The 17152-nt window shown below is 41.4% G+C and overlaps 1 protein-coding gene across 5 annotated transcripts in view; it reads left to right on the forward strand.

Moving 5' to 3' along the window:
• FRY (FRY microtubule binding protein) overlaps positions 1-17152 on the forward strand; it is a gene marked incomplete at its 5' end in the record, with an annotated part of 648830 nt that overhangs the window by 355108 nt on the left and 276570 nt on the right. For all 5 annotated transcript variants that reach the window (XM_079773965.1, XM_079773964.1, XM_079773962.1 and 2 more), the window contains 3 exons: positions 6584-6687; positions 7126-7234; positions 9586-9672. In XM_079773965.1, the coding sequence (XP_079630091.1) occupies positions 6584-6687; positions 7126-7234; positions 9586-9672 (300 nt within the window). The remainder of the gene's footprint in view (positions 1-6583; positions 6688-7125; positions 7235-9585; positions 9673-17152) is intronic.

The raw sequence follows: 17152 nt of genomic DNA on the forward strand, positions 1-17152 counted from the left end.
GATACAAGTATCAAAAGGAAATGTCAAAAAGAAGAAAGGTGTTGACTATGATATGCAAGGGAATATAACAGTAGCCTTAGTTGAAGTGAAAGAGAAAACTCAAAGGTATTTGAATATGAAAAGATCAAAAGGTGACTAAAATTTTTTTATCAATCTACCTTGATAGATATTTGCATAATATATTAAGGATGCATGAGAATCTCCAAGCAAGCCATATTTATAAATGGCCCATGTGACTTGGTACAGATGGTCAGCTGATGGACCTTAGAAACATTGGTTTGTCCAGTGAGGCCATCAACAGCCAAGTTATTGGTGAATTCAATTATCCTTAATGAATAATGTTAACAGTGAATTGCTTTCATTAAGCCAAAAGCAAAATTTAAAGTTGGTCATGGTGTTGGGCAGGCTGACATGTCACATGATGTGTATCAGGTACCAGCTCTGAGATGAGACGCAGGATCCAGGGAAGATCCACTCTGAAGCCTACTAGTTTCTTTAGCAGTTTTATCAACAGAGCTTCAGAGCCGTAATTAATGTATTGTTGGTTAATTAATTGATGGAGATGCAGATTCCAATGGAAGAATAGAAATCAGTAGTTTGAGACATGCAAAAAACGTCTATATCCTAAAATATATATGGAGCTCCTATTATGTTAGCTGCTGTTAGAATAGAAAAGTAATGAAGAAGAAGTCCTGTTTTCCAGTAGAGAACAATCTAGTAGGTGCAGTAGCATACAGGGATGGGAAAAAGTAGGTTTACAGTTGTAATACATAAAAAATATAATAATTAATAACTAATCCTATATAATAAAAGCCTAATATGCTAAGTGTCTGGTTGTCTGCTCGGCCATTCAACCAATCAAAGCGTAATATGATAATGATATGCTAAGGTCGCTCAACCACTTGCTATGACATGCACTGACCACCTGGGAGCAGACAGTCAACCATTCTCTATGACGTACACTGACCACCAGGAGGCAGACGCTCCAACTGGTAGGTTACCTTGCTGCTAGGGTCCAGCTGATCAGGACTGAGTGAGATGGGCTGGACATGCCCTGGAGCTCTCCTGCGGTCCCTCCCCAGCTGGTCAACCTCCTGCATCACTCCCTGGCCCTGATCGTGCACCGGCCTGCACCCTCTCGTAATCCAGGAACCTTCAGGGGATGTTGGAGAGCTGGTTTAAGCCCGATATCCACAGGCCAGGCTGAGGGACCCCACCAGCGCATAAATCCATGCACCGGGCCTCTAGTATGTAATATAAATAAATAATAATACAAGAATAAACTGTTTCACATACTCACAACTGTAAACCTACTTTTGCTCACCCCTGTATTTGAGCAGCCTCCAAATAAGTGGAAAAATTAATGCTTTAAAGACACTGGAGTCAGATTGCCCAGGTTCATATTCTGGCTCTGCCACTTATTAGCCCTCTGTGCCTTGATTTCCTTATCTGAACATGAGAATGATCACAGTATCTGCTTTATAGGTTGTTGTGAGAATTAAAAGGAGTTAATATATGCACAGCAATATAACAATGCCTGGCATCGTAAACACCAAGTAATATATATCCTCCAGTTTATGAGAAAACAGTACTTATGGAGAAGTCAGTTTCTATCCCAGCTGTTATTTGAGCAAGTCATTTGGCCTCTCTCAATGATAAAATCCCTCAGTAGATGCCATGGTATGGGAAGCACTTTTGAATGTGAGATGTTTTGTGATATCCTTATTGATATATATAAAAGTCTGTGACCGGTAGCTATGACACACACTGACCACCAGGGGGCAGGAGCTCAATGCAGGAGCTACCCCCTGGTGGTCAGTGCACTCCCACAGCAGGAGCGCCACTCAGTTGACCAATGGGCACCAGACGCAGCTGATGAGCGCAGCTGCAGCGGCACAAGCATCTCCAGCGCACACTTCCCCTGCGCGCCCCTCCCCCCATCCAGACCGGGACTGGGATTGGGACCAGCATCTGGACTTTCTGGGCACAAGCCTGCAGCTGCTTCTTGGTCATGGGTACACGGGTATCACCCTAGGATGGGCATGCAGAGACCACAGCGGAGTGGCAGCTAGCCTACCAAGCAGCGGCGGCAGGTTCAGTGGGGCCAGGATGAGTGGGAGCTGCATATCGCCTGGCCCGGGCTCGGGTTCCTCCCCAGCCGCAGGCTGCTTTGAGCACTGCTAATCCCTTAGGGGATGTTGGACTGCCAGTTTTGGCCTATCTCCACAGGCCAGGCTGAGGGACCCCCCACCAGTGCACGAATCCGTGCACCAGGCCTCTAGGTTCACATAAATTAGCTTTGACTACACACCAAGGGTTGTCTCTGCATAGGCTCTATAGAAAGAAATCTTGCTTATGCATCAAATTTTGCTTTAGCTACTACTCACAATTTCCTTTTTAAAATTCAATATTTATTAATAATCTGTTCAGTGGCAGTCACTGGGGACCCAATGATGAGCAACTCAGAGTCCCTGGAGCTCACAGTCCAGACCTCACAGAAAAGTAAAGGGATAGACCAACATTATAGAAGCCAGAGAGCAGGGGCACATGGCAGTCTTTCCGGAGAGGAGGGAGTAGAGGGACAGGGAAGCATAACTGAGGGAGCCACACCTCAGCGAGTCTTGCCAGAGAGACAGAATGTTCCAAGTAGACTAGGATAGTAAGGCACCCCAGGCACTCAGGGAGTTGTAGAAGGGATGGTACAGCACAGGGTGCACCAAGCCGAGGAAAAGGCAAGGGTGGTCATGGGGGAGCCAGGTCACCAAAGGCCCCGTGGAATTTGAACATTGTCCAGGAGGTAATTAGAAGCCACTTAAGGACTTTAAATGCAGGGAAGTCAACAATCATGTCTGTGGTTTAAGGTATCATTTGACAGTGCCAAGAATGGAAAATAGGCAAGGAAAACCACTTTAGGGGGCAGTCAGAGCCATCAATGATATCATCTTGAAATGCTAAAATATCAGTTACCAGTACAGGATCCATTTGTAAAACAGAATAAAAACTTACATCTACCACTTTGCTCTTCAGTCTTTATGGGAGCAAAAACGGACCATCTCAACATATTCATAATAGTGAAAGAACGCTGGTCACAAGAAGACACACCAAAAAGATAACTGTGAGGGAGGGGGGCAGGAAGACAGTACAAAGGAAGTTGAGGTTAAACAGAAGACAGTACTATAAATCATTTAGACAAGAAATGCCAGTTAGGCTCTTCAGTGGAACTTAGATGATATTTCCCTACCCCATCATGACTCACAATATGAGATAAGGCATAGGAGAGAATTTTGAATGATATACAAACACATATAAAAGCTCCCAGAAATCAGGGCCTACATCTCCCTGTTTGCTGCTGGGCCCTGGTGCCTTGTACATAATAATAGTCTCTGTGGACAAGAACAGTGCTCAATACCCTATGTGCATTGACTCGTTTAATTCTCATACCACTCCTGTGAGGCAGGTGGGATTCTCATCTGCATTTCACGTAGGAAATCAGGCCCAGAGAAATTAGGAGCTTCCCTGAAGTTGGCCACACTGTTAATAAATTGCAGAGTGGGGAATATTCAAATGTAGACACTGTGTGTCTAGAGTCTGTTTTTAACTACTAGGTAAGCACATCATACATGTTGGCTGATTTGCACTGATTGGAGGAAGGATAATTAGAATTTCCAAAATTTTTAAATGATGGCATATTTTAAATGCAAATTTAGTAGTTTGATAGTTTACTTAAAGTTTGTTTATGTCACCAAAACATTTGACAAATTACAAAGTATACCATACCCGTTTTAATTACAGGCAAAAAAGATCATTATTTATGTAGAAAGTATGCATCTAAAAATTGAGACTTTTTTTCTCCTGGAGTTAGAGAAGTAGTTGTAAAGTATATTTGGAAGAATAAACATAGAGAAATATCTGATCCAAGCCCAAAAATAAAATTAAAAGAAAAATAAAGCAGTGAATAGTGGAAGACTAGGCCATATAAAACCTCAAATATTAAAATGGTGTGATATTACCACATTAATAGACAGACTAATAGAACTAAAAAGAATCCAGAGATAGAGCAAAATGCATATAGAAACTTAGAATCTTATAATAGTGATCACACTAAAAAGTTATTTTAAGACTATATAGACATAAGAACTATCTTTCCTAAATCTAAAAAACTACTCCCTAAAATCTTTTCCAATCTTTACCTGATTCATCTTTATTCAGTAAATAGTTTAAAGATAAATTTTAACTTTTAAATAATTATGAATTCTACAAAAATCAGTGCCTGAATTATCTGCCCTAAGAATAAAACAGCTAGCCCTAGCCAGCTTGGCTCAGTGGATAGAGCGTAGGCCTGTGGACTGAAGGGTCCCGGGTTCGATTCTGGCCCGGGTTGCGGACTCGATCCCCAGTAGGGGGCGTGCAGGAGGCAGCTGATCAGTGATTCTCTATCATCATTGATGTTTCTATTTCTCTCTCCCTTCCTCTCTGAAATCAATAAAGAAATATATTTTTTAAAAAGAATAAAACAGCTAAAAGAATTATGACAAGATAAATGGAGAAATAAGGGAACAGTAGTAACGTAAAAGCAAAGACCTATAAGAAAATTGAGGGATATTTAAAGACTGTTTAGCAAATACATCAATCCCCTGAAAAATGGCAGGAATTCCAATAGATGTCCACGGTAAAAATGCCCCTTTTTTCCAGATGTCTAAACATGAAGTTGAAGGGCTCTACTAGAGGTTTGTTCATCAGGGGACACTCAGGAGGGAACAGTTTTAATGGGATGGGTTTCAGGACACTGAGGAAAAACAGAAAGGCCTGCACAAGTAGACTATACAGGGGTAGGGTTCATCTGATAGAAAGGAAGGACTCTGGGGTGGGAGTAGGGAAGCCATCTCCTGAAATGGAAATGGATGAATATAGCCTACCTAAGGTTTAGGGAGCTTGTGGGAGAACACAGGATGGGAGGTAGGAAAGGTAGGTTAGAGCCACGTATTGGCTGCTCAGGTATACCATGTCAAGAAATGTTAACTTGATACCATAGACACTGGGAACCACCCAGTCCATGGTTTTTAGATAGAAAGGAATACAATTAGATAGGAGAGCAGAGGGGGGCTCAGTTTCCTCCTCTCTGGATGATGTGTTATTGCCTGAAAGCTGGTCGCTGTGCTATCGCTGGTTTCCCTGCCTTGCTTCTGTTTCCTACAGCAGACAGGACTTCTTACATGTCTCGTCGATCATAGTGGCTTCCTGTTATCATCATGAGAACTCTGTTCTCTTACTTAATATGGCATGTAGGGGCATCCCTCATGTGACTCCTGCCTTCCTCTTGAGCCTCACTGACCACTGCTCCCTCACTTGTTCCCATGCACTGGCATAGCTCTCCTAGCTTCCATGTCCTGTTGCCTCTGCCTAAAGTATTATCCCTTCCCATTATTTTTTAAAATATATTTGTATTAATTTCAGAGAGGAAGAGAAGAGGAGAGATAGTAACATCAATGATGAGAGAGAATCACTGATCGGCTGCCTCCTGCACTGCCCCCTGCTCCCCCATGGGGATCAAGCCTGCAACACAGACCAGGAATTGAACTGTGACCTCCTGGCCACTGAGCAATGCTGGCCAGGCTCCCATTATTGTTTATACCATTCAAGATTTCTAGTGCCAAGCACAGTACCTGGCCCAGAGTAGATGAATGGATTAAAGTTCACTTGAGTTTCAGGCCACCCATGAGAACTGTTCCTGACCTTGTTCCTTGAGTTTACCACAGGTTCCCCTTCTCATCCTCTAACTCCTATCCCTACCAGCTTTTCACACTGTCTTAGATCTTGTTGATTGCTTTATTATCTGTCTCCCAGCTCCTATAGTTTGGGAATACCTCAGGAAAAGGATTATCTTTTATATCTATCTCCCAGGTTCTAGCACAGTGCCTTACTGCATATTAGCTTCAATAAGTGTTTAAGGGTAATTAGATGGGGGTGGGGTTTGAGGAATCAAAGCAATAATAATGTCGACAAGGGCATAACAGCAATAGAAAGACTAGATTGGTTCTCCTCTTGGTGCTAGGAGAATGAGCTCCTGGTACTGGAGGAAAAAAGGCAATCTCAAGTTTTCACTTGGCAAAGGAGAGAATGACATGCCTTCCCCCAGAACTACTCTGTCCTACCTTCTAGGCCAGTGGTCGGCAAACCGCGGCTCGCGAGCCGCATGCGGCTCTTTGGCCCCTTGAGTGTTCTAACTCCACTTCTTCAAAATAGACTCGCCCTGGCCGAAAACCGACTTATGCGCGTGGGCCACGAAGTTTCAATCGCACTGTACGTGCGCACCCGCACGTGGTATTTTGTGGAAGAGCCACACTCAAGGGGCCAAAGAGCCACATGTGGCTCATGAGCCGCGGTTTGCCAACCACTGCTCTAGGCTATTTGGATCCCTCCTCATAGATGATTTATCCAATGGACACCAAGAGGCAAAGACCCCACAAGTCCCTGATTATGCGGTGTCCCCTGTAGGGGCCCTTCATTCCCAGGCATTGAGAAAAGAATAATCTTCATATGTCACCATTTACTCTGCAATCTTACATCTTGGTTTCTGTTGTAGAATAAAGACCCCAAGATGGCTCGAGTTGCACTGGAATCTCTGTACAGATTACTTTGGGTTTACATGATTCGAATTAAATGTGAAAGCAACACAGCTACTCAGAGGTAAGGAGCTGGCCTGGGGTAACGGTAATCACATCACTGAGTTCGTGGTAGCCACATCACTCAGCCAGTGAGAGGATGTTTTGTTTCATTACTACCTACACTAACACAATTAGAAGCTGACAGTTCCTGCAAGATCTAAGTCCTTAGTTATTGGCTCAGCAGCTGTGACAGAAACTCCAGCCTCAACTGGACAGCCAAGTTCCATGTCCAGGGATACATTTGTCACATTAAAAAAGAAATGGCTACAATTTCCCAACTGTCTGTAGTTGGAACACTTTTCATAGAGCAATTATGCTAATGGAAAGGGATAAAGTGGATTGTTTTCTTTTTCTGAATTTTGTCTGATACTAAGATAAGGTGAAACATCTGCTATTTTCTCTTGAAGAACTGGCGCTCAGCCAATCTTGCTTGTTTTCTCTTTTTTCCTTTATCTTTCAGCCGTCTTATAACCATCATCACAACACTTTTCCCCAAAGGGTCCCGTGGTGTGGTACCAAGGGATATGCCTCTGAACATCTTTGTGAAAATCATTCAATTCATTGCCCAGGTAATGGACAAGCTTCTGGCGTGAGTCTTCTAGTTATCTTTAAGTAGCCAGTCTCCTTCTTGGGATGTACTAACAGATGAGGTATCTAAAATATCTTACATGTATTGACTTTTCAGAATGGGTTTATAAGTGTTTTCACACATAGCTAGTGACTTTTGCTTCAAAACTAATTGTGACATGGGGACGTAGAGTGCTTTCAGCATGTTTCAAATGAAGGAACAGAGACAGAGTTTAAGTGATTCACCTAAGGTCCTAGAGCATGTTAGTAAAGGTATCTCTTAAACTCATAGTCTCTGGCTTTTTTTTTTTTCCCTTGATTTCTCTGCTCTGGATTATGCAAATCAGGAGGAAACAAAAGAGTCTGATGTTTGGAGGAAACCAAAAGAAGATAATTTAGTGAAATTTGATGAGTAAAAAATAATGGTGAAACTTTCATTCTGTGAAAAAGAAGAATGTAATAGGAATATTAGCATTTATCAAACACTCTTTGCTCTCTTTGCTAAGAATAGTTCTAAGTATTTTACATGTATTAAATTACTTAAAAACTGGAACCAATAATATTAAACATAGTTTTTAGTGTTTAATTTACTATTTAGACCTAAGATTTTTGCTTTATAATTCACTTTGTGAGTAAATGGTTTTACTCCAACTTTGTGATTTACAAAGGAATATGAAAAGACAATTATTCCAGCTCAGTATGTGCCTTGAGCCAGCTCTATACCCCTGAACAAGTCAGAGAACATCTTTTTTCTCAGTTTCTTTATATGTAAAATGTGAGTGAAAATGCTTGCCCATTATACCTAGGATGTTGAGTGGATAAAAGGAAATAATAGGTATGAAAATACTGTTGAAACACAATTGACATTGATATAAAGACATAAGTTTAATTGTTACTATCTATAATAATAAAAGGGTCCCGGGTGCCAGAGGGAAGCTGGTGCAAGCAGTTGGGGGAAGGAAGACCTACACTTGCACGAATTTTATGCATCAGGCCTCTAGTTTAATATATATCTCTGTGTGATTGGCACAATGAAATGCCTCTGTAATATTTATACTTAGGGAAAGGACATTACTTGCGTGGCAGGAAGATGAATGTAACCTTTCTGCATGTAATTATCATGTGACTGAGGATGGGCTTTAATTATTCTGGAATAGGTTTGATAAAATGAGCATGTCATATCTTCACAGCCACTGTCTCAAATTATTATAATCTGGCTTCAACCTTCTCATTTATGTAACCTTGACATACTTATTTGTCAGTTATTCATTTCACTTGTAGAATTATTTGTTGTAATATGAGCCAAAGAATTTGAAATGCTAGAGAATAGAAGAAAATGATAATTTTGCAGTGGCTTTTAACCCTTTGCACTCGCTTGCATTTTTCTTGAGCTGCTACCGATGCTAACCGTGTGGAGTCACACTCGACATCCAAGTGCAAAAGGTTAAACAATACATTGTAAACTGAATTTCAAGAAGGTGTCAGCATTTGCAAAACAAACAGGAAGAGTTGAGCCTGAATATAAGCCCAGAGACTTCAAGTGTTTTTATTTTTCCTTTGTTGTTTTTGGATTATTAGTCATTCTGTGCTTGGGGGAATAATTGCATATCTACACGAATAAAAGGGCAATATGCTAAATTAGACTGGGAGACCTTCCGGACATGCTTTCCGGACAAAGCCATGGTGGTGAGGCCAAGGCAGAGGCAGTTAGGAGCAATCAGGCCAGGAGGGGAGGGCAGTTGGGGGCAAGCAGGCTGACAGGGGGGGCAGTTGGGGGCAAGCAGGCCAGCAGGGGGGACAGTTGGGGGTGATCAGGCTGGCAGGGGAGGCAGTTAGGGGTGAGCAGGCTGGCGGGGGGGGCAGTTGGGGGCAATCAGGCCAGCAAGGGGGGCAGTTGGGGGCGAGAAGGCTGGCTGGGGGGGCAACTTGGGGGGAGCAGGCTGGTAGGCAGAGTGGTTAGGGGCAATCAGGCAGGCAGGCAGGTGAGCGGTTAGGAGCCAGTGGTCTCGGATTGCGAGAGGAATCCCAGATTGGAGAAGGTGCAGGCCAGGCTGAGGGGCACCCCCCGCCCCGTGCACAAATTTCGTGCACCAGGCCACTAGTATTACTTATAATTGCACATAATTGCATTATAATGAGAGCATCCCTGTTCATTACACAAAAACAGAAGCAGCTTCACCAAAGATTCAATGGGCATGTTCTTCCTTGGGGAGTCCCCGTGATCTGTGACACTGAGCAGGACTTCTACTCTTAGTAGCCACCTGCTTGGTACATATGATGAAAGTAGATATTTCATGTTTAATTTGTATCTTAACACTTTTTCATTTGTTTTGTTTTCTCTTTTTCACTACAGGAACGTTTAGATTTTGCAATGAAAGAAATCATTTTTGATTTTCTTTGTGTGGGAAAGCCAGCAAAAGCTTTCAGTCTCAATCCAGAGGTATGAGTGATCATTTTCTGTTCCTGTAACAGTGTGGGCATTGATAGAGCCACACCTTTGTAACTCTGGAGAATGGATGAAAGACATCTCCTCTAAAAGTCTTCTATGTGTTTCTGTCCATGTTATTTGGCTAAATAGTACAAATGATGGCATTTGAGAAGTAAGATTTTAGATGAATAGACTTAGAATGATGAAAGGTTGGTATGCTACCAGATTCTGATCATTTATAATAGAGTACACTATGCCCCCAAAGATAATCTCTCACTACAAGGAGGATGTTTTATTTTTTAAAGTCAGTGCATTTATTTGTAATTATTTTGATGCAGATTAACTAGTTGAACATTAAGAACTGATAAAGCAGAAAAAATAAATATATCTAATAAAGTACTAAAATCTAGTGAGATTAAATAAATGATGTATGAATATTTGTTTCTGTAGCAGCATCACAACTCAGGGCTAGGCAGTCATGGAAATGAGGATATAGTGGGCATGATACAGGATGTGGAGCGATGGGCCTGTGCAAATGAAAAGCAAATTCAGCTTTAAACTTTTAAAAACACATTGACCAATGGAAATATGCCTAACAAGCTGCCTCTGTGTAGCTCTTTTTCTATCAGGCTGTAGAAAGAGTACTGGACTGGCAGTCAGCAGAGCTGGATTTGCCACTTGCCATGGGAGCTAACACTTTTACCAGCTATATGACATTTACCTCTCTGCACTTCAGCTCATCCACAAGTACAATGGACAAAATACTTTCTTAGGTCACAGAAGAATTGTGATATTATGATACTACAAACTTGAGAGAAGGGAGGGAAAAAGGAGGGAGGGAAGAAGTTCCATACAATTCCTTTTAAAAGATTATTCCTGTCATAACTGTGATATTGTCTAGATCCTTCATTCTGTCAGTGAAAAAGGAGATCCAGAGGCTCCAAATAAGCAGCTGGTTAGTAGCAAAGGGAGCCTAGGTCTCCTGGTGTCTTCAGGCTTCTTCCCCCCACACCCTGGATTCTCTTCTTGGTGTAAGGTTGCCACAGACACATATAGGGACAGCCGTAGAAACCCCCAAAGCAGTTTCTTTCTGGTGTCTGTTGACATTATAGGCTTCTGAAATGGCTGCAACCAGGGTTCATGGGCCAATGAGAAGGGGACAAAGCCAGTAAAAATCCATGGCATTTGGGTTGGCTTGAGCTCAGGCCACTATTAGTAAAGAGTCTTCTCTTGAAGGAAGGTTCTCAAAAATATTTTTCACCTTTCAAGAGTCATGGTTCTAGCATCTTTAACAATCAGAATTATTGGGTTATTTGTCTAAAAGGAACATGTTGAAAGTCTTTAATCATTATCACCATCTAGAAAATTTACCCTTGGTTCTTCTCTCAAACTTCTTATTCAATCAATGATTAATAAGTTAGCATCTCTGTGCAGAGCATTTGAAATAATATATTTTTTTAACTAACAGAAAGCTATACTAATAAAAGAATAAGATGCAAATTGACCATACCTTCATGATGCCCACCAGCCAATCAGGAGCAAGTGTGCAAATTAACCCAACAAAGATGGCGGGTTAATTTGCATATGCAGGCACTGAGCAGGACACTTGTGTCGTCACCATGGCGACGACGCAGGCATCCCACACTGCTCCAGCCACTCTGGGCCTCTGGGCAGAGTGGGAAGGCAGAAAGGTGGCTCTGGGCCAGAGCGAAAAGGCAGCCGGAGCCGGAGCAAAGGCAATGCCAGCAGCCAGGAAAAGGAAGGCCCATTCTTGCACACATCTTTGTGCATCAGGCCTCTAGTAGGAAATATTTGAGTATCTTCTATTTCTCCTGATTTTATAGTAATACAGAAAAATTTAGTTTGTCAGTAGCTGTAATTAGAATCTCAAAGGCACATCTGTGACCCCACTCAATAGGACATACAAGGATGAGGATAGTCTATAAAGAAGATGCCATACATTTGATGGAGTATGTTGTAGGGCAGTTTCTCAGGAAACAAATCCAGATTGTATCTTTTTTTTTTAATTCTTCATTGTTTAAAGTATTACATAAGTCTCCTTCCCCCCCACCCCACCCCCATTGACTTTTCCCTGGCCGCTTTCACCTCCCAGCACATGCCTTCACCTGCCTACCATCTGTTTCTATTGGTTATGCTCATATGCATGCATATAAGTCCTTTGGTTGATCTCTTACCCCCCACACCTTCCCCTGCCTTCCCTCTTCAGTTGGACGGTCTGTTCATTGCATCTATGCCTCTGGCTCTATTTTTGCTCATCAGTTTTTGTTCATTATAATCCACAAATGAGTGAGATCATTATCTTGTTCCGACTGGCTTATTTCACTTAGCATAATGATCTCCAGGTCCATCCATGCTATTGCAAATGGTAAGAGTTCCTTCTTTTTTACTACAGCAGAGTAATCCATTGTGTAGATGTACCACAGTTTTTTAATCCACTCATCTGCTGATGGGCACTTAGGCTGCTTCCAAATCTTAGCTATTGTAAATTGTGCTGCTATGAACATAGGGGTGCATATATTCTTTCTGATTGGTGCTTCTGATTCCTTGGGATATATTCCTAGAAGTGGAATTACTGGGTCAAATGGGGGTTCCATTTTTAATTTTTTAAGGAAACTCCATACTGTTTTCCACAGTGGCTGCCCCAGTATGCATTCCCACCAGCAGTGCATGAGGGTTCCTATTTGTTCACATCCTCGCCACCACTTGTCATTGGTTCATTTGTTGATGATAGCCATTCTGAGAGGTGTGAGATGGTATCTTATTGTTGTTTTGATTTGCATCTCTCAGATGATTAGTGACTTTGAGCATGTTTTCATATGTCTCTTGGCCTTCTGATTGTCCTTTTTCAAAAAGTGTCTATTTAGGTCCTTTGCCTGTTTTTTAATTGGATTGTTTATCTTCCTTTTGTTAAGTTGTATGGGTTCCCTATAAATTTTGGAGATTAAACCCTTATCCAAGATAACATTGGCAAATATATTCTCCCATGCATTGGGCTTTCTTATTGTTTTGTTGATGGTTTCCTTTGCTGTGCAGAAGCTTTTTATTTTGATGAAGTCCCATTTGTTTATTTTTTCCTTAGTTTCCATTGACCTAGGAGCTGTATTGGTAAAGATATTGCTATGACAGATGTTGGCTATTTTGCTGCCTATGGCTTCTTCTACGATTTTTATGGTTTCTATCTTATGTTTGAGCCCTTTATCCATTTTGAGTTTAATTTTGTGTATGGTGTAAGTTGATGGTCTAGTTTCATTTTTTTCTATGTATCTGTCCAATTTTCCCAACACTATTAATTGAAATGACTGTCTTGACTCCATTGTATGTTCATGCCTCCTTTGTCAGATATTAATTGAGCATAGTGGTTTGGGTTGCTTTCTGGGTTCTCTGTTCTGTTCCATTGGTCTATATGTCTCTTCTTGTCCCAGTACCAGGCCATTTGGATAACAGTGGCTTTGTAATATAGCTTAATATTGGATACTGTGATCCCTCCAATTTTGTTCTCCTTTCTCAGGATTGCTGCAGCTCTTCAGGGTCGTTTTCTATTCCGTATGAATTTTTGGAGAATTCTTTCTAGGTCTGTGAAATATGCAGTTGGTATTTTAATGGGGGTTGAATTGAATCTATATAGATTGCTTTGGGTAGTATGGAGATTTTAATGATGTTGATTCTACCAATCCATGAACACAGTATATTCTTCCATTTGTTTATGTCTTCCTCTATCTCTTCTTTCAACACCCTGTAGTTTTCCAAGTATAGGTCTTTTCCATCCTTAGTTAAGTTTATTCTAGGTATCTTAATTTTTTTGTTGAAATGGTAAATGGGATTTTATTTATTTATTTAGTTAGTTAGTTAGTTTCTCTTTCTGTGAGTTCATTACTGGTATATAAAAAAGCCATAGATTTCTGGGTGTTAATTTTGTATCCTGCTACATTGCCAAATACATGTTTTTTTTATGGCATCTTTAGAGTTTTCTATGTACATATCATGTCATCTGCGAATAATGACAGTTTTACTTTTTTTCCAATTTGGATGCCTTTTATTTCTTCTTCTTGTCTGATCGCTATGGCTAGCACTTCCAATACTATGTCAAACAGGAGTGGTGAAAGTAGGCATCCCTGTCTTGTTCCTGTTCTTAGGGGAAATGGTTTTAATTTTTGCCCATTGAGTATGATGTTGGCTGTAGGTTTGTCATATAAGGCCTTTATTATGTTGAGGTATGATCCCTTTATTCCCACTTTGCTGAGAGTTATTAGCAAGAAAGGGTGTTGAATTTTATCAAATGTTTTTTCTGCATTAATTGATATGATTGTGTGATTTTTGTCTCTCAATTTGTTTATGTGATGTTCAATGTTTTTTGATTTGTGGATATTGTACCAGCCTCGCATCCCCAGAATAAATCCCACTCTGTCATGGTGTATGATCTTTCTAATGTAATACTGGATCCAATTTGCTAGAATTTTGTTTAGGATTTTAACATCTATGTTCATCAGGGATATTGGCCTAAAATTCTCTTTCTTTGTAGTGTCCTTATCTGGTTTTGGGATTATGGTAATGCTGGCTTCATAGAAAGAGCTTGAAAGTGTGACTTCCTCAAGAATTTTTTGGAGTAGTCTGAGAAGGATAGGTTTTAGTTCTTTTTATTTTTGATAAAACTCCCATGTGAAGCCATCCTGACCACGGCTTTTGTTTACTGAAAGTTTTTTGATTACTGCTTCAATTTCCTCAGTAGTTATTGGTCTCCTCAGGATTTCTATTCTTCCTGTTGAGTTCTGGAAGATTTTATTTTTCTAGGTAACTGTCTATTTTGTCTAGGTTGTCCAGTTTGTTGGAGTAGAGTTGTTCGTAGTATTTCTTTTTATAGGCTTTTGTATGTCTGTGGGGTTGGTTATTACTTCAACTCTTTCATTTCTGATTTTGTTTATTTGGGTCCTCTCTCTTTGTTTCTCCATGAGCCTGGCTAGAGGTTCATCAATCTCATTTATTCTTTCCAAGAACCAGTTCTTGGTTTTATTGATCTTTTGTATTATTGTTGGTGTATTTTCTTTCTTTCTTTCTTTCTTTCTTTCTTTCTTTCTTTCTTTCTTTCTTTCTTTCTTTTTTGTCTCTATGTCATTTATTTCCACTCTGATCTTTATTATGTCCTTCTTTCTTCTTACTCTGTGCTTTTCTTGTTGCTCTCTTCCTAATTCTTTAAGTTGTAGGGTTAAATAATTTATTATCATTTTTTCTTATTTTCTGAGATAGACCTGTAATGCTATGAACTTCCTTCTCAGGACTGCTTTCACTATGTCCCATAGATTTTGGATTGTTGTGTTTTCATTGTCATTTGTTTCCAGGATGCTTTTTATTTCTTCTTTGATCTCCTTAGTAACCCAATCATTGTTTAATAGCATGCTATTTATCCTCCAATTGTTTGATTTTTTTCATTGTTTTTATTGTAGTTCATTTCCAATTTGATGACATTGTGATCTGAGGAGATGCTTGATATGACTTCCATCTTCTTGAATTTGAAGAGACTTTGCCTGTGTCCTAATATGTGGTCTATTTTTTAAAATGTCCTATGTGCACTTGAGAATAATGTATATTCTATAGCTTTGGGGTGAAAAGTTCTAAAGCTGTCAATTAAAATATTTTTCTGTGTATAAGATGCCCCCCCCCCTTTTTCCAACCCCCAATTAAGAAATCAATCCTAATATATAAAAACCCAGGGTCCGTAATGACCAAAGGCTTGACCAAATGCCAGGCTGTGCGTGCAGCAGGCTCCAGTGGGTGGAGACTGGCCAGCGGGCTGAACTGCTGACCTCTTGGGGAGAGAGAGAGGCGGGGCTGATCAGCAGCTACCACGTCTGCTGGCAAGGCCCCGAGAGAGAGAAGCAGGGTCCTCAAGGCTGCGGATCAGACCCTGCTTCTCTCTCTCTCTCGGCCTTGCCAGCAGCCAGGCCTTTCTCTTCTTAAGATCAGCAGTTCAACCCACTCGCCAGCAGTCTGGGGTGGCTGTTGATCAGCTCCACCTCTCTGATCAGGCATGGAGATAGGCCTGGAGATGCTGACTGGCATAGAAACTGACCAATCAGAACCAAATCTGGGTGAACTGCAAGGAGCCAATGGCTGCCTAGGAGACGAAGCTTCTGATGCTGACTGACATAGAAACTGATCAATCAGAACCTAATCTGGGTGTACTGCGAAGGCAGAACCTAAGGTGGGGACTGAGGAGGGGTTTTAAGGGCAACAGCTGTTTGGTATAAGGTGTAAGAAAGCAGTTCAATTTTTTAATGACTGATTTGGCAGTATAGTGCATCTGGCTGGCTATCAGTCCAGAGATAGGGATTATGTATTTTTGTCTGCCAAGAGCATCTCCTCCTGATGAAAAAGGCTTTCTCTCCCCTCCCCATTTAAGCAGTCTTATCCTATATAATCTATCTATACTAATAAAAGGGTAATTGCTAATTAGACAGGGTCAACCAGCCATCTTCTGGATATCCAATTTCCTTCCGGACAAAGCCATGTGGTGGGGGCCGAGGCAGAGGCAGTTAGGAGTGAGATCAGGCTGGCAGGGGAGGGGAGTTGGGGGTGAGATCAGGCCGGCAGGGGAGGGCAGTTGGTAGCATGTTCAGGCCAGCAGGGGAGGGCATTTAGGGACAATCAGGAAAGCAGAAGCAGTCAGGGGCGACCAGGCCAACAGGCATAGAGGATAGGGGTGATCAGGCAGGCAGGCAGAGTCAGTTAGGGGCGATCAGGCAGGGAGCCAGAGGGGTTAGGGGCAATCAGGCAGGCAGGCAGGCAGATGCAGTTAGGGGCGATCAGGCAGGAGGCAGGTGAGCAGTTAGGAGCCAGTGGTCCCAGATTGCAAGAGGGATGTCCAACTGCTGGTTTAGGCCTGATCCTTGTGGTCAGATATCCCCCAAGGGGTTCCCGATTGGAGAGGGTGCAAGCTGGGCTGAGGGAACTCCCCCCGCCCCATGCATGAATTTTATGCACCGGGCCACTAGTATTTTAAATATAAAACAGAACACAGTTTTGTTTAGTAATTACTGCAGGTAATATTTACATACCAGTACTATGATATTATGCAGCATATCACTTTATTCAGCCTCTGTTGCATCACTGTTCTCTTCTTTATTAATATTAGTTCCACAAATATCAATTTCTTCAACTTCTATTGTGTCACTGCTGTCTTCTAATCACTGTCTATATATGTGAGATCATCCTCATACAGTAAACTGGTGGCATTTTCTGAGCTAACTTTGTTCATGTTCTCATGGCCAACCCTTCTCTTCTCATGAAATTGAAGCACCATTTTGTCTTTCCTGTAAAATCAACAATGTTCATTTAGCTGGCAGACATTCTTGCCTGACATTGAATAACCTTTGTTGTCACACATAAGCCACTTGGGTGCTCCTCCATAATCCAAGTCTTAAGCCTCTGCTCCAAGTTTGCCCATTTTGCTGGTTTTCCTCTTAAGGCCTTCTTCTTT

The sequence above is a fragment of the Cnephaeus nilssonii genome (assembly GCF_951640355.1).
Source record: "Cnephaeus nilssonii genome assembly, chromosome: 6".
Lineage (NCBI taxonomy): Eukaryota > Metazoa > Chordata > Mammalia > Chiroptera > Vespertilionidae > Cnephaeus > Cnephaeus nilssonii.